Genomic DNA, 27,762 nt, shown 5'->3' with positions numbered 1-27,762 from the left:
TTCAATATGAAGTGTCATATATCTAGTTTTTTAACTAATACAGGGTACTAGGTTAATAGATCAAATTTATTTTATTTTCTCCAAAGGTGAAATAAACAAAACGCTATGCAAGGTTTTTACGAAATATTGTTGACAAACTTTTCCAATGTAAGGGTTTTCACTAAATTGTTTTGCAAATTTTGCACCGGGGAAGTCTTTGATCCTCGGTTTAATCCATGTGAAAACTGATTTAATAAAAAATAAAGGAAATTTAAATAGAAATTACCGAGCGCGCCGGTAAGTATTTCTCGGTTGCTTCGTGACGGTGACGATAGTCGGCGGCGAGGCCAGGGAAGGAGGAAGTCGATCTTCAATTATCCCATAAATATTCATCGGAAAGAGGGCCATACTGCACAATTAGCTCTATAAGCCTAGCTTGTTTCATGAAATTGGAGCAAGGGGAGTTCTGAGAGGCGAGATTCGACGCAGAAAGAAGAGGGTTAAATCAAATTCTAGTGGGAGTTGAGAGGGTTTAATAGATTTACCCTCTGCCATGGACGATGAATTGTGGGCCGCTCGATACAACGCTGCCAAGCGCCATGCGGGACGATCATCCATGGGTTGGTCTCTGTCCTGTCTCAGAGAAAATTCATTGATTTTGTGTGAATTGGCTTGGATTTGATTAATTGGAGGGTAATGGGTGTGCATACAGATCGGCATATGGGGATTGATGATATGAAGGTGGACTATGACATGCGTTCAGAGTTTTCCTGCCCGTTCTGCGAACTGGATTTTGACATTGCCACTCTCTGCTGCCATCTTGAGGATCACCATTCCTTTGAATCCTCTAATGCGGTAACTGAATTTACTTATGTTAATTTACATTCTGATCTAGCTGGATTATAGATACCTCTTATGCTCGTTCCTTATTTCTATAATGGAGTTATGGATTAATAACATCTATGTGAAATCAAATATAATGAACCCTATTTACTGCCTTATACATTAAGTTATGCGGTTGGAAAATCAGTTTTTATCTTGTTTTAATTTTTTTAAAGAAGGTACAGAATTGCTGGCAATGCTAACTTTACAACCAGAGTACTTTTGGCTATGAAGCTATGGTCGATGGTGATCTATTCTGTGAAAGTAACCTGGATTTACACCCGTTTTCATCCCCAAAGACTGCATTAATACGATCCATATGTTTAACACAAGGAGCACAGCTACTTACTTTTGGCCCTGGGCCATCATTTTGCTAAGGGTTCGAGCTTGTGGTTAGAGCAGCCTAACGAACTAAGTAACTAACTAACGGGCCGCAGTCAGAGACAGTTTGACGTGCCCAAATTTTGCTCTTATTGTGAAGGGCTTTGAAGTGCTTTGAAATACATTCATTAGGGGATGCATTCCACATGGTGGACTTCATTTGACTGAGGTGCCAGTTTTGATGAGTGGTTATTGTGCCGAATTTGTTCAGGACTTGCTTCTGGCTTCATCCCGTTGAAATTCATGCCAATGCGGGTGGATGGCTTAGGGTGCATGAGGGGATGCGTTGCATATGGTGTACTATTTTTGGCTTACTCGCCATTTTTGACGGGTGGTTATTCTGCCAATTTTCCATGGACTTGCATCTGGCCTCATCCTGTTGAAACTCATGCCAACCTGGTTGTATGGACGAGTACTCCATTGACCTGATTGCTACAAATAGCACTATAAGCAATGAAAATGCCAAACATAAAGGGGGAAGGACTTTGAATACAGCTATAATAATGATTTCCATGACTACTCCCAACAAATAAGAGAATATCGCCTTATAATCCCAAAAGGTGATGATATCAAAGAATTGTATAGAATTGCATCAGCTTGAATAATTATACTGATCTTTTGCATCAGCTTGAATAATTATACTGATCTCATGTAAATACTAATTCTCACTCATTATACATGTTGGCCCAATTTCAGACTGACAAGCTATTTCAATATACAAGTAATCCATGGGGGAATCACACCAATTCCCTCCTTCCTGGAGATTGTCATGTACCCACATTCCTTAGTTGGACAACTAATATCTCATCACATTTGAATTTGTCCTCAACTTTCCAGCACTCAACAAGGCATCATACAGTCATAGATGACCAAACCAAAGTGTGCAATCTGCTATGAAGGCACCGAGTACTATATGTGGAATCCATATACAGATGGAACCTGATGTGCAGATTCCATATACATGTAAAAACAACTATTAAAGCTTGGATTTCGAATAAAAGATTGCAACATATAGAAAGTAGTCTTAACCTTTGTAATACTTGTTTGCACATTATATCTGATCATATTTGAATGACCGCAAAGGAATGATTTTCCAACCAGCCACAGGCATTCACTTTTAGTACTAACCCTGAGCTGAGGACATGTTTTGACAAATAGCAAGGGCACAATCTCTGAAAAATTCCCTCCAATGGTATGTAACAGTAGAAATCAGTGCAATAACATTCTCATCCCACCACAAAGCCCTCCACTATCTGCAAAGGTGTGACCATCTTTCCATGTAAATGTGGTGAGAAACAACAAAAAAATTGTATATGCAACTTTTTTTGGCCATGCTGTCCCTATGCTTAAATACCCAGCCCAATTAACGTGGGAATAACCTCTGATAATAAGAACAGAGAATAACGAAAGAGAATTCAGAACTGTAGCTGATGGAACAGAATAAACCTCTCCAAAAGTGAGATTTTATCGTTTTTGGGAAACTATGGTAGGCATTCATGGATACTGAGGTGTTAGCATCCCTCCCCCTGGTGAAACTATGGGATATGTGTGTGAATGATACCCACACAAGGGATATCTATTCTCTTCCTTTTCACATCCACATTTTCATACTTTTGTACAGGAATGCTACAATGTGATGTAAGTTTTTTGTTTTTGAGACTAATTGGCTTCATGAATGTTCTATAAATTACTTCTTTTCTCTCACCTTTTTTTCCCTTCCTACTTCTCAAGTCATAGCCTCTCTTTACTTTCCTATATCAGTCATCTGTTATGTTTATTTATATTTATTATCTTTTTCATAATTAAATCATGCTTGTGTCATAGCTTTATGTTCTGCTGTAGGGCCTTCATAAGTTGACATTGAATCTTTGTTATTCTTGATCATCTATCTATCCATAAGAAATCCTTATTGGCATAATTCTTCTATAGTTTGTCTCCATATGGTTACTTTGCCTTGAATCAATGTTTGTCCATATCCTTTCCGTTTTGTTGGAGTTATTGGTCATTAACAGTTATCTTGTTATATAGTAGTCTTGCTTTTGATTCCACATGTATTGATGATTATGCCTTTCACCCCTTGGAGATGTTTTTCTTAATGCACTCCTATTTTTTTTTTCTTCTTCTTTGTTGCGTTTTTGAAGTTTTGTATTTGGTAGGCTTTCTTGGTAATGAGATGTGGACATGGTACAACCTTTCCAATTTTACTTCTTTGTCTTTGGATTTTTTTGTTTGTTTGCTATTTTGTCCGTGACTTTTGGGACTGGCCTTTAGCCGAGAAACCATGACCTAGGGGCATCTAAGCCATCAAATTCACTCAGGATTCCACAACCAACAACCTTCAAACAAATTTTTTCTTCAATTTCCTTAGTTGTCTTTTCATCTATAATCTCCACCTCTGCCTTTGTTGGATGTCCTTTTTTTCTTTTAAGTTCTTAACTCTTTGAGGAGATTTAATACTATTTTTTCATCCCTTTTTGCAAGATCTTCCTTTGAATCATCATTATTCTTTCGCAATTTGTTTGCTTTTCCTTCGTTTAAGCTCTATGTAAATATTTTTTGAATACAAATCTTCCTTTGTCTATTAATATATTCAAAATATGTACATAAAGTGCTTTTTATACAAAAGAGGGTTGTGCATGCATCTTCCACATATAATTTCAAAACTCAAAATTGGATTGGCTATCTACTAAAATGCCCATATGTCTAAATTTCTCTTAGAAAGGCCATATAAAAGACATAGTAGAGAGTCCATGAAATGATAGACAAAATGGCCTTAGGCTCAAGCATAAACAAAGTGTCATTAAGCCACTATAGGGAGAAGTTTGTCAATGAGTGGAGAATCATCATAATTATTGGGGTTGGTCCCCTTTTTGTACCAATCGGCTCTGCCTCCACAACAATTAGAGTTTTCCCCTACTCAAATCGGGAGTGTACTGGTTTTCAAGATTGCAATTGGGAACATGGAAAACTTATCCTATTCTTGATTCGTAAACTATCGTGGATATTCCACTGGATAGTTTGTCACAACAAATATGGAAAATATATTGAAAATCTGAAATCTATACTATGAGGATAAATTTTCCTTAGATTCTTGAATTTATTAAATTACTGTCTCTGCTTATGCATGCAATATATGAAATATGAAAAATAAAGAACAATAAAAAATGAACACTCACAAACCACAATGACACAAGATATGCTTTGGGAAACCGCAATGACATAAAAACTTGTTGAAAGGTGAGGTTGCTTTGCTCTCCCTTTCTTTAAATGGAAATGGATGCAAGTATAAAGGAATGAGACCTGTGGCTTGAGGGTTGCTATAGAACGCAAACCCTCTTTGTTTGCTCTGTCTATCCACTCTTAGCTGCTTTGCTCATCTATGGAACAAAATACACTCTAATAGAATGGAACACTTTTCCACCTAGTGGTCCAACTATAACACTGCTCAACATTGCTAAATAGCCTGCTAATGGTTAGGCTTGCTACAACTCTTAACGAGTGTTACAATATTGACCTTTCTAGAGTCTTTTTCATCATGATCACACGGATAGCTCCTTGCCCATAAGTAATGGGGCTGATGTGGCATCCTCTTGAATTATGGCGGTTAAAACAAGAAGGTCAACTTTTGGGTGGCATAACTTTTGCATACGGATTTTGTTTGAGGTCCTTTTTGTGCAATTGGAAATGAATTTGAGTGTAGAACAATGCCAAGGGTATTGTTCAAAGAGTATTGGATCCCAAAAAAATTCAAAAAATGCCTCATATTGCCTCCAAATCACCAATTTGGGATTTGTTTGTAAAAATGGTTGTGTAAGCTGATTCCTTCATTTTCTCCACTCTGAAAGCATGAATATGGATGAAAATTAATGTAATGATCTAATCTGGGTCATGCCTTCCCATTTTGGGAGGCTTTTGGTCCCCAAAAACTTTTACTTGATTTAAGTGAGGAAATTTGTCCTCTACCTTCTCCTTGGAGTACCATTTGGCCTTGCTTGGAAGCTATCCTTTCAACCCATTTTGCCAAAGGCCATGTTGCCCCTGCATTGTATTTGTAGGCCTCTTCTACAAAACTGTATCCTCTGTCAACTCTCCTTGAGTATTTGACTCTAACCCTCTACAAAAGATAAGATCTGTTCCTCTTCATGATCCAACATGGAAGGCTCATAGAGTTACAAATTTTCTACATTCACTACTGAGTAAATGTGCATGTATGGGGTTAGATTGAGTTGATAGGTGTTATATCCCACCTTTTCTAGTATCTTGAAGGGACCATAACACAAAGCCTTGATTTTCTTACCAGGACCTTGTAGCCTCTCCTTATGCAACTATAACTATACTTTATCTCCCACTTTTGAATGAATTTTTTGTATGGTGTTGATCATGCTTGGCCTTGTATTTTTCCTTTGACTTCTGCAGCGTCTCTTGTTCTTGTAGATGGATTTGCCTGATCTTCTCAACAATTTTTTCTGCCTTGAAGGCATCTCTTGTAGGATCCTCCCTCACTCCTCCTTGCTGTCCATATGTAATGTCCAAAGGTGAAGGTGGCAAATATCCAAAACAAGTTTCAAATGAGGACTTATCAGTAGAAGTGTGGACTGCTATGTTATAAGAGTGCTATATATACTAGAGTTTCATCCCAATTCTTCAGACGATTTTGATTGAAACCTCTTAAAAGCTGCACCAAAGCCTTGTTGACTACATTTGTTTGCCCATTTGTCCATGGATGGAATATTGTAGACCTCTTCAACTCCGTTTCCATCTTCTCCCAAAGTGTAGTCCAAAACGCTGCACTGAGAATCTTGTACCCTTGTCTGAAATGACGCTCCTTGGGATTCCAAAGTGCACCCAGACTTGTCCAAAGAACAAGTTTGCTACTTCTTACCTGTTGATGGTTTTTTTTACAAGGCATGAGAATGCACATCTCACTAAACTTGTTAGCTACCACGAATAGGTGGGCAAGTCCCTTCCTAGTTGTTGGTAAACCTCCCACAAAGGCCATGGAAATGCTTTCCCAAGGATGAGTGGGTACAAGTAAGGGATGATATAGACCTTGTTTCTTGTTATTAGTCTTGTTGGTACAACAAAACATACATCCTCTTATGAACCTAGCTACATCATCTTACATCCTGAGCCAGTACACATGCCTTTGCAAGTTGGCCATTGTCTTACCTACACCAAAGTTCTCTACAACCTTGGAGGTGTGAACCTCTTTGAGTAGCTGCAGTTGCTCACATTTAGGAACACAACTTGTCTAGCCTATAGAGTAACCCATTACGGAGATGATAGTCAATTGTGCTGTCACCATCATGCACATGACTCTGGCTTTGCAACTGCTAAAACACCTCCTTGAAGGCCTTATCCTCTGTATATGCTTCTTTGAATGCACTATGCATCATGGGTGGAAGGCTCCATGTGCATCAAAGTTCTCAAAGCTGTGATCTTTAATGTGGGTGGCCTTGAAAGCATGTCAACCAACTGGTTTATGTTGCCCTTTTTGTACCTGATCACAAAATGAAATCGCTGTAAAAATGCCATCCACTTGTAATGTTTAGTTTGTTGTAACTTGCTTTGGGCCTGCAAGAATTGTAGTGGTTGGTGATCTATGTGGGTCACTGTCTACTTTCCCATTAGATAATGTTTAAACTTTTTCATAGCTTGCACTAGAGCATAGAGCTCCTTCTTGTAAGTATAGTAGTTGAGAACTCCCCCATGAAACACTTCAAAATAGTAGCACATGGGCCTTTTCCCCTATATCAAGACTACTCCCATAGCATACCCACTTGCATCTGTCTCCACTTCAAAGGGCTGCTACAAGTTCAGTTATGCAAGAAGTTATGCTTGACCGATTTTTAACTCTTGAAAGGCCTTCTATTGATCCTTTCCATATTAGAAACTATTGCCACTCATTGTGGTGGTATGGAGTGGTGCTGTTATTGCTAGAAACACGGCTATGACTTTTGTTAGGTACTGTGCTGCCCCAATGAAACTCTTGACACTAGAAACATTGGTAGGCATTAAGCACTTCATGATGGCTTCCATATTGGAAGGATTTGTCATCAACTCTCCTCCACCAGTCACATATCCTAAATACACTGAAGATTGCTATGCAAACTCACATTTCTTGAGATTTTCCAATAGTTGGGCTTCTTTAATGTCTCTAGCATTTGCATCAAGATTGAGATGTGTTCCTCCTAGGTAGCATTGTATACCAGTATATCATCCAAATAAACAATAACAAATGAATATAGAAAAGGGTGTAGTATGCCATTTATTAACCTCATGAATGTAGTTGGTTTGTTGCATAAACCAAACAACATGACTAACCACTTATACAATGCTTGTCTAGTTTTGAAAGTGGTTTTCCAAGTATCTTCACCTTTAACTCGAACTTGGTGATAACATGATTTTATGTCCAACTTGGTGAAGTATTTTGCTTATTACAATTGGTCCAATAGATCATCTATCCTTGGCAGGGGGTACTTGTTCTTGAGCGTTATTTTGTTCAATGGCCTATAATCCATGCACATTCGCCAAGTCCCTTCCTTCTTAGGAATAATTATGATGGGTGACCCACATTGCGAGGTACTTGGTTGAATAACACTCAACTCCAGTAGCTGTTGTAACCAGTGTTTTACAACCAGGACCAGGACTCCGACCAGGCCGAGGATCGACTCCGACTCCGACCAGGATTCGGTAATGACTCGGCCTAGTCGATTTCAATGACTCGGTCGTTGTAAAAAATACATTAAATATTTATTTTTTTTATAAAAAAACATAATTTTAAATATTTTAAACATAATTTTAAAGATTTTCATTCATGTTTCCAAACACATAGCATTATAATATAGATGGAAGACAACATATGATCAAAGTAGGCTCATGATCTGAGCTTATACTTAAAGAATCAACTCAAGTGCTAATCACTAATATATGAAGTCGATGCAAGTGGGTAGTAACTTATGAAACCTTGTATTCTAGACTTAGGGAACCTGGTTGCTGTTAGAGAAGGTCCCTTTGTGTTGGATTCCCCAACCTAAAGTGAGGGGCAATAGTTATTGAGGTGACAATGACAACTCCTGTGAGTTACACTTGAGCTTAGTACCCCCTTGTGTTGGATTACCCAACCTAAAGTGAGGGGAAGTAGCTGTTGAGGTGACAATGACAACTCCTATGAGTTACACTTGAGATTAGTAACCCCTTGTGTTGGATTACCCAACCTAAAGTAAGGGTAGGTAGTTGTTGAGGTGACAATGACAACTCCTGTGAGTTAAACTTGAACGTGGTACCATGTGAAGGCTTTGCACTAAGGGCTGCAAGTTTGGGTGATAACAGGGACAATACTAATAAGTCAAACAACTAAGAGGAGGATTGGCAGTTACCCCAAGGGCTGTCAATTAGATCAACACTATCTGATTAGTTAAATCTGTGTTTTCCTTCTCTCTTTCTCTATGCATTTCTAGCGTAAATTAGCTGAACCCCATTAGACAACTTATAAGTTATAACTATGTTTAATCTATCAGAGTTATCCATAACATCAATTAGCATAATCTTAACCCACAAAGTTCCCACAAGAACAAACTGCCATACAATTATGTATGTCTGTATACTTATGTGCTTAACTCTCGAGATTCAATAATTGATTATGGTTATGATGCTTCACATAAGAAAATGTGGGAAAAAGACTCTGCTTTTACGATGCTCAACCTCTGGATCTTTCCAAAGGTCAAGTTTTCAATTCTGTGTTGAACATTAAAGAAATTTACCAGAATTAGGCAATATTCCCCTTACTCTACTCCATATTATCCTCAGATACCCTCTTCCCTACTCTATTACATAGCAAATGCAATAAACCCTCTTTAATTTCTAATCGTTAAATGAGAAACCAAGAATGTCAAAAATGGCAAAGGACAAATTGGATAAACTAAACCTCATGTTCTGTGCACAAAATTATCCAGCCCAGCACGGATACCATAAATTTAGTAGTAACACTTATCTGCCCTTCCAGACATGCACACAGCCAAAAAATCACTGCTAGCCAGGACAACTTGCACAGTAACTACATCAGAGTTCTATCATCACTGAATGGTGAGCCATTTTCAGCATTATGCCAATTTTTTGACATTGACATCATCAAGAACAAGACAATCCAATATCAGCATTCATCTCTTTCACAAGGTCCTAAATTTTTGTACTGGCTACAGCTGAAAATCAAAATTCATCGATTGCACTGAAGCATCAGAAGTGAGATCAGCATACATAAGGTAGAATTTCTGCAGTTTATTTTTACTGACTTCAAATACAGTGATTAATACCTGTACAAGAAACAACAAACAATCAGATCAACCCACTGTGTCCTCTCTGTAAATTACAGTTGAGATTTTGTATTCACAATCAAATACATGTCATTGAATTAAATTCACATGCCTCCAATTATAAAGTGTTGAATTAAATTCACATGTTTAACGCTGCCCAGCCGCTTTTTATTGACCCGGCCTGGTCAATGCGGACTCGGCCTGGTTGACCGAGTCAGCTATGACTCGGCCTGGTCATTAGATGACTAGGCCGAGTCATAGCTGACTCGGCCAAACTGGCCGGTTACTTGGCCTGGTCGCATTTTTTTTTTCCGACTCGGTATGACCAGGCCGTTTCCGAGTCAACTCGGCCTGGTTGTAAAACACTGGTTGTAACTGCTTCACCTTGCTGGCCTTTATCATAAGCTGCTTATACAACGCATTGTTTGGCAACAGAGAGTTTGGAAACAGTTGGATCTCATGCTCCACTTCCCTCTTGTGTGGTATCCCTTTAGGCTCTTGGAATATTCCCCTGTACGCTTGTAGCAACTCTTCTAGTTGCTACCTTTGTTCCTTAGTGCACCCCTTCAAGGATGACTTTGCTCTCCTTCTATATATTATTTTTCTTTTAAAAAACAATAAAAGATACTTCTTGCCAGAACTGATCAATTTCTTCACTTGGTTGGCACTTACCAGTGAAATTTTGGACTTGCACTTATTTACGTTGATGGTGAGGGATTTTTCATTCTTGATGAGGCGATATTGGTTGGCTCTCTGCATGAAGATTGCATCTTGCATGTACATATAGGGACTTTTAAACACCATTGCACATACATCAAGTGGAGCTACATCCAATTCTACTTCATCAATAAAATCAACACTTATAGCAACTTTGATTTTGCATTGTTTGGTTACCTTTATTTTCGCATTCTTATTTACCCATCCCAATGGATATGGGCTTGGATGATCATGAACTGCTAATCCCAGTTTGTTGACCATCTCTATTACAATGAGATTTTCCTATCCTTAACCTGTATCTTTATATGGAAGAGTTTGGTCATCTCCTTGTCTTCTTGTTGTTAAAGTCTACTTAAATTCACCCCCTTCTGCATTGATGTGCAAACAATCTTCTCATCCATGTTTGAATCGCTTTCCACTTGATTGCTCAAATTTGTGGCCATGAGATTTTTCTTCTTCCTGTCCTTCTTCGGCTTCCTTGGGTTGAGTGTTGGATGTAGTTTCCAACACTTCTCATCTCTATGACCATCAATGTTATAGTGGTTAAGATGGTTGCTGGGATTTTTGCATTGGTGTGCTGCCACTGTTGTCTTTTTTCCTTCCCCCCCTTTCCATTTATTCTTCCCTTCTTTGGAAGCTTTGTGGTGTTCGTTTTGCTTTGACCCACTTGATTGTCCATTCTTCTAGCCTATGTTTTCTAGGCGCTATGCTTGTACACAAGCCTCATCCACTGTTATGGGTTTGAACAACATCACTTGCTTCTAAAAATGGCTGTGTAGGCCCCCCCAGATTCTTCTTGAGGAGTCTGTTTGGGTTCTTGCAAGAGATACCCAACATTATTGCCATCTTCCTGAATTCTATGGTGTACTTTTGTACACTTTGCCCTTGTCTCTGCTGGAATTAATGCCACTAGATCCATTAGTTCTCTATATACCTAGTAGGGTAGAACTATGACTTTTTGTGAGTTTTGAAATCCTCCCACTTAGTCACTAGAGGACCCCCCTCTAGCCTCAAGGTTTTTATATGGTTTTTCGACCAGGTCAGGGCATGGCAAAATGGGCGAAAGGAATTTTTTGTTCTTCCTCTATGTGATGAATGTTAAAATAAACTTCTAACTACTGCAACCAGTGATTAAATTTCAAAATGTCGATATCATCTTCATATGGCTTGATGTTGACCTTTACTTCCATTTTGAACAGGGACTGCGAATGGTTCACGAAACTTGAACTGGGCTGTTCTTTTTTGGGGTCTCTCTTAGCCTCCTCCTTTCTTTCTTCTCTATCCCTCTATTTCCCTTCTGATTTGACCTTTGATTTGGAATCTCCATCTTCTTTGATTCCAAGCTTATTTGTGTGAGCCATCATGAGAAGGTTCATATTAGGGCTAATATCTACAACCTACTCGTCTAGCCTTGTGAATATATTCTCTATCAGATCCTAAGGGTTATTAATAGATTTATTATCCATGGTTGGGGTTTTATGAATTTCAACTTCACTGATTTGGTTCCCCTGCAACTTCCCACAATATACCCAAAGAAACCTACTTTGATATCGATATGATCCGTAAGCCATGGATATTCCATTAGACAATTTGTCACAACAGGTTTGATAAATACATTGAAAATCCCAAATCTATATTATGAGGTTTAATTTCCCTTAGATTTATGGATTTATTAAATTACTGTTTCTGTTTATGCATGCAATATATGAAATATGGAAAATAGAGAACATTAAAAAAATTGAAGACTCGCAAACCACAATGACACAAGATATGCTCTGGGAAACCCTTATGGGAGAAAAACCCAACTAGAAGGTGAGGCTGCTTTGCTCTCTCTTTTTCTAAATGGAAATGGATGCAAGTATAAAGGAGTGAGACCCTTGGCCCGTGGGTTGCTACAAAAAAAAACCTTCTTTTTTTGCTCTTTCTCTATCCACTCTCAGCCACTTTGCTCATCTATGGAACAAAATGCACTCGATTAGAATGGACCCTTTTTGTCCTAGTGGTCCGGTTATAACATAGCGTGATAGTGGTTAAGTTGGACTTCTTTAATTCTTAATTAGAGTTACAATATTGACCCTTCTAGAGTCTTCTTCATCATGATCACATGGCTAGCCCCTTTTCCATGAGTAATGGGGTTGACATGGCATCCTATCGAATCATGGTGGTCAAAACAGGAAGGTAAACTTTTGAGTGGCATAACTTTTGCATACAAACTCCATTTGAGGTCTTTCTTGTGCTATTGGAAAGGAATCTGAGTGTAGAATAGCGCCAGGGGGTTTGTCACAAGCGAGAGTTTTTGGACCCCAAAAAACTTTAGGAAATGCCTCAAACTACTTTGGAAGGTTTAAAATCCCATTTGCCAAACTAGGACCCACTGGTAAATATGGTCTTGTGAGTTGATTCCACCAATTTTTCCACTCTGAAAGCATTTAGATGGATGGCAAATAATATAATGATCCAATCTGGATCAATTATGCACATAAGGAGGCAACTAGTTGTGCTTCCTTTCACTCCTCTCCTTGACAACCTTGCTAGCTTAATGACGTGGTTGGCCCCTGGATCTCTATCACTAGTTTGGTTGAGCAAATTGTTAGAATTTACCTCATGACAACAAATATGTACTCATCGAACTTAAACCCTATAGCTAAATGTGAAAACTTTTGAAGCACTTATCAAAACTTCAGATCTGCGTAAATCAAAATGCTTTATGGAAGTTTCAAGAGTGTAGACATCACATATCAAGAGATTAGATCATTTTAGTTGGAAACAACTGATAGATCTAAGAAAATAGAAGTTCGAAGATGAGATTTGAACTCTCAATCATCTTACCACGAGCCCATCATTAAGTAGAATATAAATCAGATTTGAAAATTAGATTAGCATGCTAAATCAACTCAACACCAACTTAGTTATAAATAGAAATCAGATTTGGAAAAATTAGCTCAATGGATGTCTTCCCAATGCCTTTCACTGCATAATTGTTGTTGTCTCCAAGTTCCACCTTTTGTGATAATCTTTCCATCAAATTTGTGAGGTTGTCTCCTGTCATGTGCCTTGAGGCACCATCGTCTACTAGCCATAAGTCTTCACTATTTGTAATAGAACCAATAAGAGAAGACAAACATAAGAATTATTTATTACTTGGATCTTCATTCTTAGGCTTCTTTGGAAGTTCATCCAAATCTGTCGTGGTAGCATGTTGGTTTCCCTTCCTCTTTCTATCATTCGATCTTTCAGGACAATCACTTCTATAGTGACCAAATTTATGACAATGATATCATTGAACTTTTGACATGTCTCTCTTTCCTTGAGGAGTGGATCTTCTTCCTTCAGGTCTTCTTCCTTCATTTCTTTTTCCTCCATTTCTTCTTTGAAAGCCAAACTTATTTCTTCCTCTACCCTTCTTGAAATGCACTGCATATGCTTAAGAGTCACCTTCTTCGGATTTCTGAATCCTCCCTCTTGACATCAACCTTGATTCTTCCAGAGTACACGTGGTCCATAGTTCATCAAAATTTGGAGCTTCTTTTCTGGCACATATTCTTGTTGCAAATGAGTCCCATGATTTAGGTAAACCATTAAGTGTTGTAGTCACTAGTTCCTTTTCAGGAATGATTTCATCAATTGCTTGAAGTTGATCTCTCAATTGAGAAATCCTCATAAAATATGAGGCTATAATATCATTCCTTGTCATTCTAACATCACGAAGCTCATTCTTCAAACTCATTGCTTGACCAATATTGTTGATAGTGTACAATCCAATTAGGGCATCATACATTTTCTTTGAAGAGTCAAGATTTGCGATATATGGGATCAAATGATCTCTGACGGAGTCTACAATGATACTTCTAGCTGTAATATCATCTTTCTCAAATTTTAATTTCTCTTCATCTTTTTCAGGTTCAGTGACCTTGCCTTTCACAATACCCAAGAGATCTTCCTTTGCAAGAAGAAGATCAATCCTTGTTTTCCAAGCTCTAAAGTTTGTAGCCCCTTCTAATTTGTTTTCTGCCTTCATATGGGAACCCATAATCGCGGACAAGCAAATAGATTCTAGATATAGGTCTTCCTTAGGAGTGGTCTCTTACCAAAACTTCTTCAAGAGTGATCTTAATGCCCTTTTCGTCACCAATGCTCTGATACCATGTTGATTTTTCAAGTGCAATAAATACAAGCATAGATTTCTGAAATATTGATAATTACTTCTAATGATATATATCTTCTTTTAACAATTTTAGTTTTCAGAAATTCAACCATAAAACCATAAGGACAATAAAGATCACAATGCACAAAGAAAACATAAGATTTACCCTTGGAAAACCCACTTAAGGGAAAAACCTAACAACCTTTTTCTTATAATTTTTTTTCAATTCAACAAGAGATACATCTAATGCTGCTGGACAACTATGAGGTCAAACTAACCAACAAAGCTTATGGTCAAACCTACTCTCCATCCCTCAAGTTAAGCCTCCAATCTCCCTTGCAACTCAGCTTGATCTGATCTACCCTAGGCCAAAATTTAGCCTCCCAGAAACTGTCGAGAAACCTAGAAATTTGGCCTCCCTGTTTGCTCAAAAATTCGGCCTACCCAGAATATGTTGCCTAGAAAACTGCCTAAAAACACACATGCGAGCTAGAGAGAGAGAGAAGATCTTCATCCTTCTTTTTGTCCTTCTTTCCCTTCTTGTCCTTCACTTGAATGCCTAGAAACTACGTGCCTTCGTGGAGGAGGTCGAATGCCTTTATATAGTGTTATGCCTTCGCGAATGGGTGTGTCTCTTCATTGGGGCAAACTTGACTATCTTGGAGTCAAAAATTCAAAATTCAAAATTCTCTTTTAAATTCGACATGAAGAATATGTCTTATAATAATTCTTTCAAGGGCTAAATAATCAAAATGACACGAAGAACATGTCTTACAAATTCTTTATACATTACAAGGGCTAAAATATAAATTATGAAGACCAACCGTAACTACAAAATTCAACACTTGCCTCATTGGCAAGTACTTGGTGGGAATGTATGCAATCTGCTCCTAGTGGATATGTACTCAAGCTTCACTACCCCTCTTTGAACACTTTCCTGGATGAAGTGGTACTTGATCTCTATGTGCTTTGACTTGTCATGAAATATTGGATTCTCCACGCGTTTAATACACAACTCTAATCATCAAAGTATATCATAGTTGGTCTCAACCTCTGACCAAATAAGCCACACAACAACTTCCGAAGCCAAATAGCCTCGTAAGTGGCCTGACTAGTTGCAATGTACTCAACCTCTGCGAAACTTAGTGCCATTGATCTCTGTTTCTTGCTGAACCACAACACCATTGCTGAACCCAACAAGAAATAGCATACAGATGTGCTCTTCTTGTTACTAGCAATGCCTGCCTAATCCGAGTTTGTATAACCTGTCAACCTGAATCCGTCCCCCTGGATATAGTCCAGTCCACAATCCATTATGCCCTGTAGGTACCCTAACACATGTTTCACAGCCACCCAATGCACCCTCTTGGGCTCCCTCATAAACTGATTCAACATATTGGATGCAAAACAAACATCCTGTCTAGTGTTGACTAGATACATCGATGAACTGATCAATTGACGATATAAAGTGGGGTATACGAACTTAAAATCTAAAGCATGCAACTTCTTCGAGTTGGTAATGATTGGAGTAGCCATAGGTTTGCAATCCTCCATACGAAATATCCTTAGTATGTCTCCTGCATACCTGCCTTGGCCCACGAAGATCTGGCCATCCTCGTGCCAAACATCCAACCCCAAAAAATAGTGCATCAATGCCATATCGATCATCTCAAACTCTGAAGTAACTTCTCTCTTGCAGTGCTCTATGAGTCTCTCCTCCCTTGTAATAAAAAAATCATTCACATACAAAACCAAAATGAGTGGATCATTTCCAAACACAATGAAATATAGGTTGAGATTTGCATCACTCTTTTAGAAACCTATTTTCTGCAAGTAAGCATCAATCCTCTTGTACCATGCTCATGGTGCCCGTTCTGTTCATATAAGGCTTTCTTAAGCCTACACACGTGAGACTCATAGAGCACCTCAATGTAAACCTCCTCCTGTATGACCACATTGAGAAAGACAATCTTCACATCCATTTGGTGAATCTTCCACCCCATCTTTGTCGCTATGGAGATCATTGCTCTAATAGAGGTGTATCGAGCCACTGGTGCAAAGGTCTTCTCATAGTCAACTCCCTCTACCTGTGAGAAGCCTTGTGCCACAAATCGAGCTTTGAACTTCTCCACGTTACCATCCGCATCATGTATGATCTTGTAAAGCCACCTGGAAGTCACCAATAACTTCCCCTTAGGTCTTGGTGCTATCTCCCACACGTCATTCTTCATTACGAAAGCATACTCCTCCAACATGGCATCCCTCTAGATTTGCTGATTCACAACCTCCTCATAGCTAGCTAGCTCAGTCTCCACAACACTTTCCACATAGCCACACAACCTCTTTGGTGGCCTGCTCTCCCTAATTGATCACTTGGGTTTCCTCACTGACTCCACGACTTCTTGCAAGGTATCACGAAGCCATCTTGGCTTCCTTTTTCCTGATGTAGCCTCCTGAATTGGTGTTGGAATCTCCCCTAGAGCCTCTCCTCCTAATGAGGATGCCCTTGTGGCCTATGGTGAACCTGTACTTTGAGGAGCCTGCTGCTCTACCTGATCAACCTCCCGAGACCTCCTCAAAGCCCTCTCCTCCTCGAATCTCACATCCCGCCTCAAGACAACTTTCCTTTGTGCAAGAATGTATATGTGGTAGGCCTAGCTGGTCTCGTTGTAACCCACAAAAATACCCTTCTCTGTAGTGGGTTCTAGCGTCATCCCTCTTCTCCAAAAAAACCCCGACGTGCCCAATCTCTGGCTTCTTTGCAGAAAAAGCCTCCTTAGGAGTCTTACTCCCCAACACTCTGTGTGGACTCCTATTTTGCAATTACACTGCAGTGTTACATGCCTCAATCCATAAAAAAGAAAGGTAGCCTCTTATCATGCAACATTGGTCTCGTTGCCCTCACTATGGCCTTGTTCTTCCTCTCTGCCACCACATTCTGCTGGGGGTTATATGGCATTGTGTACTCTCTCCTGATGCCTTCTCTCCTACGTAACTCCATCTCATTGGAGGTTCTAAGGTATACTCACCCCCATTGTCTATCCTTGATCTTCTTCCCTGTCTGGTTCTCCACAAGAGCATTACTCTTGGAACCTCTTGAAGACTCGATCCTTTGTCTTCTTAAAGAAATCCAGGTCTTCTTGGAGTAGTCATCGATGAAAGTCACATAGTACTTATATCCACTTAATGACACTCAACACATAGGACCACACACATCAGGGTGAATCAAATCTAGAATACCTGTTACTGTGCTGTCATTGCTTGGGAAAGGAGCCTTGGTGTACTTTCCCAAAGCACACCCCTTGCTCACATCATGATGCTCAGAACTAAAGTTTGGTACACCATTAACAATCTTGCTCAACATCTTGAATGCTCCATGGTGCAAGTGGGTCATCCTCTTGTGCCATAACTCACACAAATCACTGTTGTTGGTCATAGCCACTAAGGCTCCGGTAGGCTGAAACATAAACTTGCAGAGTCTCCAATGAAAGATTCCAATTGGTGTACTTTCCCAAAGCACACCCCTTGCACACATCATGATGCTCAGTACTAAAGTTTGGTACACCATTAACAATCTTGCTCAACATCCTGAATGCTCCATGGTGCAAGTGGGCCATCCTCTTGTGCCATAACTCGCACAAATCACTGTTGTTGGTCATAGCCACTAAGGCTCTAGTAGGCTGAAACATAAAATTGCAGAGTCTCCAATGAAAGATTCCAATCACTCTAGCACAAGTGATATTGGATCCCTTGGGATATATGAGCACCTGTCCATCTCGGAACACCACCACATATCTGCAATATTGTAGAGCATTTTTTGCCCTAGATTTTCCTTCAAGTAACTAGGGTTTCGATATAATGTCATGTATTATGTACAACAATATAATTGCAATACATAAATGTGATAACAATACTTTCTTGAATAGTGTAATAAATCCAACAATGCAGTTCAATGCCAATCCAACAGATTATGACAAATTATGAAATTTAGCAGTGCTCCAATAGAGAGTAAATCTACCTATAATCTGATAAACCCAACACGTCTGTTTATCTAATGTATTGAGTTGGCCTTAGAGCTAAGTCGTTCCTGCCTTCAAAAGCTTCGAAAAAAACTTCCGTACTTCCTTAGAAACCTCCTCTGTTCAACATTCAACTTCAAGACTTTGGATTTGGGTTTTGCCTTCAGGAAACCCTTAGATCTGCAGTGGCTACAGGGAAATCACTCTAGGGAACCTTGCTTAGCTTCAGGAACTCGAATCTGCGATTGAAATACTTCAGAAACACTCGACTGTCTCAGGATCACATCTGGCTTCAATTTGGCACAGTAAAGCCTACGGTTGGTTGCAAAATAGTTTCAGGGAGTTTGTTATCATGTAAAGTCTTTGATCAACCTTTAAGGACTTCAGATCACTTAGTAGCAACCCCAGCCTATCATGGAATTCGGTTTAGTATTTTGAATGCCTCAGAATAATAAAAATTTCTAATGCAAATCTTCGTTGGCTTCTAGATAATTCATTTGCTTCACAAGTATCCATAGAGAGAACTCGCATGCCCTTGTCCACAAAAAAATGCTTTGATTTAACCTCCAACACTTTAGCTTAAGGATAATCAGTCTTCTACAGGAACTTGGACACAAAGTGACGTCAAACTCGTAGGATACCTTCGGATGGCCTGAATTGGGTCTTTACCGAGCTTCAGGGTAATTGTTGGCTTTAGGAGCAATGCTCCTATGGACACAAATTAATTCATATACCCCCAAATTGGGTCTTTTCAGGATTCTGCCACAATTTGCTCTCAAACCATGTTTGTTTGACCTTAGGGGAGGAGTTCGAATTTGATTGATACCTCAGAATAACTTGCTTGACTTGATTTCTTTAAACCAGAACTTCTCTTAGTAATCCTGTGCCAGAACAGAGTAGAAAAATAGAAAAGATATAGGAGAACGTAAGTTTATTAACTAGGGTGGAATCTTTCACCACTGAAATCGATAGAAGAAAAGGGGTCTTAAAACCCTCAAAGCCTTGGGCTCAAAGAAAATAGAGATAAATGATCCAATCCAATGATGCTCCAAATGAATTCTATCCTCTTGTATTTATAGATTTCTTTGAGGGGATTTTTCTCCTTAATTGGTTGAGTGAGGTTCACCCAAAACCCCAACTTTGGGTTTCTTTGCCCAACTGCCCCAAAACTTGCCCATACATTGGGTATTTTGGGGTTTTCCCCTTTATTTAGGACTATAGGCTACTCTTGAACAATTAAGTTCTCGGGAACATTACAATATCCCCTGCCCTCAATACTCGAGACTGAAATCAAGTTCTTCTTTAGCCTTGGAACATATAAGACTTCTCTCACTTTCAAGGGAGGTAATGAGCCCCTTTGAAAGGATACAGTCCCCACATATATTGCTCAGATCTTGGAGTTATCTCCAAGCACCACCTCAATGTCTATATCATCCTCAGTAAGACTTGTAAAGTGCTTTCTGGCTCCAACCACATGGCAAGAAGCTCCATTGTTTACAAACCAAACACTGGAAGATGTAACACTAGTGGCAAGGCTCACGACTAAAGCAAACTCTGTGGCAAACCTGGTGGAAAACTCATCCATCTCAGCTGAAGTTGCAACTCCCTTCTTCTTCCCCTTCTTACTGGGACACTGAAAGGCATAATGACCCATCTTCTGACAAGCAAAGCATCTCACTTTGCTCATTTCCTTCTCCTTCTCCTTCTGTTTTCTCTTCTGCTTGGCCCCACTAGAAGATCCCTTCTTGGCCTTCTTCTTGCCCTTAGTTGTGAGGAAAACATTCTCCTCCTCATCTACCCCACCATGCTGGTTTCCACCCTTGTCACTACTAGTCTCCTCCTGGTTGAAATCATCCCACATCCTCCTCTAGTCTGGTCCAGTGTTGACTGCAAAACAAATATCCGGTCTAGTGTTGACCAAATACATCAACGAACCGATCAACTGACAATATAAAGTGGGTCTACCAATTAGGAATTTGAATCCTACAACTTCTTCTAGTTGGTAATCATCGGAGTAGCCACAGGCCTGTAATCCTCCATACAAAATCTCCTTTGTATGTCTCTAACATACTTGCCTTGGCTTAGGCTTACTAAGACATGCCCATCCTTGTGCCAAACCTCCAACCCCAAAAAATAGTGCATCAGTGCCGTATCGATCATCTCAAACTCTGAAGCAAGGTCTCTCTTGTAGTGCTCTATGAGTTTCTCCTCTCCTGTAATAAACAAATCATCCACATACAAAGCCAAAATGAGTAGATCATCGCCAACCACAATGAAATATAGGTTCGGATTTGCATCACTCTTCTGGAAACCCATCTGCTACAAGTAAGCATCAATCCTCTCGTGCCTTGCTCATGGTGCCTACTTCATTCCATATAAAGCTTTTTTAAGCCTACACACATGATACTCTCTCCCATGCACCTCAAAGCCCTGTGGCTATTCAATGTAAAGTCCCCCCTGTATGATCCCATTGAGAAAGGTGGTCTTCACATCCATTTGGTGAATCTTCCACCCCATCTCTGTCGTTATGGAGATCATTGCTCTAATAAAGGTGTATTGAGCCACTAGTGCGAAGGTCTCCTCATAGTCAACTCCCTCTACCTGTGAGAAGCCTCGTGCCACAAATTGAGCTTTGAACTTCTCCACGTTTCCATCCACATCATGTTTTATCTTGTAAACCATCGACTTCCCCTCAGGTCTCGACACTATCTCCCACACATCCTTCTTCATGACAGGAGCATTCTCTTCCACCATGGCATCCCTCTAGATCTACTAACTCGTAGCCTCCTCATAGCTAGCTGTCTCGTTCTCCACAACACTTGCCACATATCCACACCTCTTTGGTGGTCTGCTCTCCTTAAATATCCACTTGGGTTTCCCCACTGACTCCACGACTTCCTACAATGTGTCACGAAGCCATCTTGGCTTCCTATTCCCTGAAGTAGCCTCATGAACTGGTGTGGGAATCTCCTCCCCTAGAGCCTCTCCTCCTGATACAGATACCCCTATGTCCTGTGGTGAGCCTGTACTTTGAGAGTTTATGCCTTGTGATCCTGAACTCTATGAACTTGTCACCCTAGAAGTCGGTGCTCCTCATGACCATGGTGAACCAGCTGTAGATCCTAAAGCCTGTGGTTTTCTCCCTTGTTGAGGAGCTTGCTGCTCTACCTAATCAACCTCCCAAGACCTCCTCAAGGCCCTCTCCTTCTCGAATCTCACATCCCACCTCAGGACAACTTCCGTCTGTGCAGGAATGTATATGTGGAAAGCCTGGGTGGTCTCGTTGTAACCCACAAAAATACCCTTCTCTGCAGTGGGTTCCAGCTTCATCCTCTTCTCCTTAGGGACATGTGAATCAAGTAAGACACACAAAATCCTGATGTGCCCAATCTTAGGCTTCTTCCTAAAAAAAGCCTCCTCAGGAGTCTTACTCCTCAACACTCTGTGTGGACTCTTGTTCTGCAAATACACTGTAGTGTTACATGCCTCAACCCATAAAAAGAAAGGTAGCCTCTGATCATGCAACATGGCTCTCACTGCCCCCACTATGGCCCTATTCTTCCTCTCTACCACCCCATTTTGCTGGGGGTTATATGGCACTGTGTATCTCTCCTAGTGCCTGCTCTCCTATAGAACTCCTTCGTCTCATTGTGTTATGCAACTGGATCACAAAATAGAAGAAAAGATAGATCAATGACTTGAAAATTAGCCTCTTCGAGGGGGAAACCTCTTTTACATCACATAAATGAGCATTTCTTGGATGATTACAAATGATAATACCTCCTTGGTATATATATAAGAGTCTAAGGGGTCACAATATAATCAGAGGCTACATAACAATAATAATGTAAGGACACAACAATAACAATAGTGAGCTTTTATGAGGCACAACAATAACAATAAGGGGGCTACACTAGTATTATAGGGACCTAACATGCCCCTCCTTCAAAAAAGTGTTGTCTTTAACGCTTGAGTAGTTCTGGATACTTTTGTATAAAATTCGCATCCTCCCATGTGGAATCTTAAATGGGTAAGTTCTTCCACTTAATGAGATAATCTTAAATTGATCAATTCCATAGCTGTTGGGTTCTTGTTTCCATGATTGCTTTAGGCTCCAATATGATTTTTCCTTCTTTGTCAAGTTCTGACAATATTGTTTGAACTGGGAGCTTGTAACCGATAACCTTCTTTAAGCACGAAACATGGAAAAATGGTTGTACTCAGGAAGATGCAGGAAACTCCAATTTGTATGCCATAGTACCAATCTTTTGCAACACTTTGTAAGGACCATACTACTTGCGTGATAATTTATTACCCTTCTTAGTTTGCTTGAGGGAATCAAATCCAGAATACCTACTCCCATGCTGTCACTGCTTAGGAAAGGAGTGTTGGTGTACTATCCCAAAGTACACCCCTTGCACATATCATGTGCTCAGTACTGAAGTCTGGTACACCAACAACAATCTCCCTCAACATCCTGAATACTCCATGGTGCAATTGGGCCATCCTCCGTTACCATAACTTGCACAAATCACTGCTGCTGGTCGTAGCCATTAAGGCTCTGGTAGGCTGAAACATAGACGTGTAGAGTCTCCCATGACAAATTCCAATCACTCTAGCACAAGTGATACTGGATCCCTTGGGATATATGGGCACCTGGCCATCTCGGGATACCACCACATATCTGTAATATTGCAGAGAAATTTTTGCCCTAGATTTTCCTTTAAGTAACTAGGGTTTCGATATAATGTCATGTATTGTGTACAACAATATAATTGCAATACATAATTGTAATAACAATACTGTCTTGAATATTGTAATAATTCCAACAATGCAATTCAATGCCAATCCAACAACTACGACAAATTATGAAATTTAGCAGTGCTCCAACATAGATTAAATCTACCTATAATTTGATAAACCCAACACGTCTGTTTCTTTAATGTATTGAGTTGGCCTCAGAGCTAACTCGTTCCTGCCTTCAAAAGCTTCGCAAAAAACTTCCATACTTCCTTAGAATCCTCCTCTGTTCAACATTTAACTTCAAGACATTGGATCTGGGTTTTGCCTTCAGGAAATCCTCAGATCTGCAGTTGTTACAGGGAAATGACTCTAGGGAACCTCGCTTAGCTTCAGGAACTTGAATCTGCGATTGAAATACTTCGGAAACCCTCAACTCTCTTAGGATCACATCTAGCTTCAATTTGGCACAGTAAAGCCTACGGTTGGTTGTAAAATAGTTTTAGGGAGTTTGTTATCATGTAGAGACTTCGATAAACCTTTAAGGACTTCAGAACACTTAATAGCAACCCCCAGCCTATCACGGAATTCAATTTAGTACTTTGAATGCCTCAGAATAATTAAAAACTCTAATACAGATCTTTGCTGGCTTCCAGATAATTTGATTGCTTCACGAGTATCCACAGAGAGAACTTGCATGCCCTTGTCCACAAAAATTTGGTTTGATTCAACCTCCAACACTCTTGTTGGCTTTTGGACGCATTCGTCTGCTACAAGAACTTGGACACAAAGTGATGTCAAACTTGTAGGATACCTTTGGATGGTTTGAAATGGGTCTTTGTTGAGCTTTAGGATAATTGTTGGCTTCAGGAGCAATGCTCCTATGGACACAAATTAATTTGCATACCCCCAAATTGGGTTTGTTTCAGGATTCTACCACAATTTGCCCTCAAACAAGATTTGTTTGACCTCAGGGAGGAGTTTGTATATGGTTGCTGCCTCATAATAACTTGCTTGACTTGATATCTATAAACCAGAATTTCTCTTAGTAATCTTGTGCCAAAACAAAGTAGAAAAATAAAAAAGATAGAGGAGAAAGTAAGTTTATCAACTAGGGTGGAATCTTTCACCACCGAAATTGGTAGGATAAAAGGGGTCTTAAAACTCTTAGAGCCTTAGGCTCAAAGAAAACAGAGATAAATGATCCAATCTAAGATGCTTCAAATGAATGCAATCCTCTTGTATTTATAGATTTCTTTGAGGGGATTTTTCTCCTTAATTGATTGAGTGAGGTTCACTCAAAACCCCAACTTTGGGTTTCTTTGCCCTTTTGGGGTTTGACCCTCTATCTAGGACTATAGCTTACAGGGATCGATAGACTACTTTGTCTCTTGAGCAATTAATTTTTTGGGAACATTACAATATTCCCTGTCCTCAATACTCGAGACTGAAATCAAGTTCTTCTTCAGCCTTGGAACATATAAAACCTCCGTCACTTTTGTTAAAAAATAAAAAAGGCAAAAAGATTTTCTTATCTTGATAATTACTTGTGATTTTTAAGTATTCTTATTATCTTCTTATCATCAAGCAACTTCCAAAACATATATGCATGAAGATCAAAACAACAAGGAGACAGGATGTAGGCTCTTAGCCAAGGCAAAACCCATGTTCAAGAGGAAAACCCAAAAATTCTCTTATCTTCTTCAAGAACCAAATCAAATGAGACAACCAAGCCCCTTTGACCAAGACAAAGACCTCCTCCAATCCACCAAGTCAGCCTTCCAACAAAGTCCTTTCAAGATGACAAAAGTTTTCTTCTAGTCAACAAAAGTCAACCCTCTTCAATCCTGCTTCAATCACAAATTTCGGCCCTACTGCATTATAATTTAGGTCGGCCCTACTGCGTTATAATTTAGGCCTCTACTATAGACCTGCAACTTTTGGCCCTTCTGCAACTAAGAAATCTTGCACGTGTTAGCCGAAACAAGAGAAAAATAGTCTTCTTTTCTTTGCTAGGGTTCCTCCTTCCTTCGCTAGGGTTTTTCTTCCTTCTTCAAGCCTTTCTCACTCCTTTTTCTTGCCTTCACACTTCCTTTTGATTACAAATCGAACTTGCTTGGATGGATGCCACAATAGGTCAATGATGCTGCCTATATATAATCTTCAAGGGTGGCCGAATCCCTTCAATGAGGCCGACTTGGTGGAGAGGCATAAATGACTATTTTATGTGAAAATAACTTTCCTTTCTTGACATAAGAAGCCTAAGAAGGGTCTAGAACATAATGACAAGGACAATGACTCACGACTCAATCCTAGAAGCACTCAATGGGTGCTTTGGCCTATAAACATAATAGAATGAGCATGAAACTCGTGCTTATAAAAATAAATAATTTACAATAAATTTTTTCTTTCTTTCTTTATGAGCCAAATAAAATTATGAACACCGATACTAGTTACATTTTCAACAACTTTGAAGGGAGGCAATGACTCCCTTTGAAAGGATACAGTCCCCACATGCTTCTTTGACCATGGAGTTATCTCCAAGCACTGCCTCGCAGTCTATATCATCCTCTATAAGACTCGTAAAGTGCTCTTTGGCTCTAGTCACATGGCAGGAAGCTCCACTGTCAACAAACCAGACACTGGAAGATGTAACACTAGTGGCAAGACTCACCAGTAAAGCAAACTCTATGTCAAACTAGGTGGAAAATTCATCCACCTCAGCTAACGCTGCAACACCCTGCTTCTTCCCCTTTTTATTGCCAATTTAGACACTAAAAGGCATAATGACCCATCTTCTGACAAGCAAAAGCATCTCACTTTGCTCATGTCCTTCTTCTTCTTCGGTTTACTCTTTTGCTTGGCCCCACTAGAAGACCCCTTCTTGGCCTCCTCCTTGCCCTTAGTTGCGAGGGCAACATTCTCCTCCTCATTTAACCCACCACATTGGTTGCCACTCTTGGCACTCCTGGTCTCCTTCTGGGTGAAATCATCCCACATCCTCCTCCAGTGTGGAAGATGCTCTCTAGCAACAATGGTATCTATGAATCCATTCCATTGCTTGGGAAAACCGCTTAGTGCTGTCCTGACCAACTGGTCATCAGGGATAATATCTCTCACTGCAGCCAACTCATCTCTCACTTGTGTGATCTTGGTAAGGTATGAGGTCACTGTGTTAGTCTTGGTCATCTTGGTGTTTTTTAGTTTCTAATGCAAAACAATCTTTTTGTTCTTATTGTTGCTCTGGTAAAGTGTGATCAGGGACTCCCACATCTCATAGGCAAACTTCTTCTCTAATACATGAGGTATAAGGTTGTCTTTAATTGCATCTAGAGTGATCCTCTTAGCCTTGACATTATACTTGTTGAATCCGACAACTGAACAAGATCAGTAGGTGGTTGTCCAACTATCTCAACAATATTCCACAACTTAAACTTCTCAAGCAACAAGACTATCCTCTCCTTCCAGGGACAAATTTTCAGCCCCACTCAACCTATCCTCCAACCTCAAAGCAGTAGCCATCTAACCTTCTCAACCAACACAACTTCCAATCACTGAAACTGATGAAACAACCTCCCTCTCAACCACAAATCTCTGGTATATAGGCAGTTTTATGCTTGCTGTAGGTTCACTATTTATCAGCTGAGGTTCACTGGTGCTCTGATACCATTTATAAAATTTAAATGAGTTGTAGCCCCTTTGGTTTCAATTTGTTTTACAAATCAGTTTTTTTATGCCCAACCCCATGGTTCATTCACAAATTTAAAACATGAATATAAAATTTCAACTAAAACACGACTAGGCTAGCACTACTCTTTCAAATTTCACTTTCAGCTGATAAGAAAATTACACAAGCATGCACACAATTTAAGACACTTGATTTTTGGTCAATCTCAGCCCTGGAAAAACCCATATGGGGAAAACCAGTTTGAAGAGCAGTTTTTATTGCTCATCTCAGAGAATCAATTACAACATTAATTACACATCAAAGTATTTATCTATTTCCTTGAAACCTGTGCCACTATGACTGCCTGAAAAACGTGTCACTGCTCAGCACTTCAGATTTGGGAATTTATGCCCATATGCTCCTTTTTCTTCCTTGAAAAACATGCTGATAGACCAGGAATATCTCCTAGTTTTTCGTGCCATAGATTCGTACTCAGCTCCTTGAAATGCATGCTATAGGCTACCCTCGTCAACCTCGAAATATGTGCCATCTGATTGCACTTTCCTAGCCTTGGATTTCGAGTCTCAGACCTGACTTTTTTCCACAAAAATCAGTCCTGTCAGACCGGACTTTTCTCCAGAAAAATCGGCCTGTACCTCTGTACCTCCATTTGCGTACTGATTACCAGCCTTAAAACTCGGGCCAGTTTCCTTGGGATGCGTCTTTTCTCTTCAAGCCTTGAACTCAGGCCTGTTTTCCTTGGTGCTGTGCGTTCTTTCCCCCAGCAGAAGCTATCTCAACCTCCCTCCTCCTCCTCTTCCTTGCTCTTTCTCCAACACTCACACATGAAGAATGAGCTCTCTTCTTTGCCTTTTTCCCCTTTTCAGTCTCTCTAATGAGGAGAAACCCTATCCCTTAGAT

The 27,762-nt window shown here is 39.8% G+C and overlaps 1 protein-coding gene across 2 annotated transcripts in view; it reads left to right on the top strand.

Annotated features, from left to right (window-relative positions):
• Positions 1 to 303: 303 nt before the first annotated feature.
• Positions 304 to 27,762, top strand: part of LOC149207352 (protein DEHYDRATION-INDUCED 19-like) — a 111,596-nt gene continuing 84,137 nt past the window's right edge. The window contains exons 1-2 of one of the 2 annotated variants that reach the window (XM_089395690.1): positions 304 to 599; positions 692 to 834. In XM_089395690.1, coding sequence (XP_089251816.1) covers positions 533 to 599; positions 692 to 834 — 210 coding nt within the window. In that variant the 5' untranslated portion in view covers positions 304 to 532. The remainder of the gene's footprint in view (positions 600 to 691; positions 835 to 27,762) is intronic. The other variant, XM_089395689.1, reaches the window with a different exon arrangement.

This window comes from Pinus tabuliformis, chromosome 1_2 (assembly GCF_031772625.1).
Source record: "Pinus tabuliformis cultivar Carrire ecotype Pingquan chromosome 1_2, CPIR1, whole genome shotgun sequence".
Classification (NCBI taxonomy): Eukaryota; Viridiplantae; Streptophyta; class Pinopsida; order Pinales; family Pinaceae; genus Pinus; species Pinus tabuliformis.
Note: the sequence above shows the minus strand (reverse complement) of the source record. Positions and strands in the feature narration are given on the sequence as shown.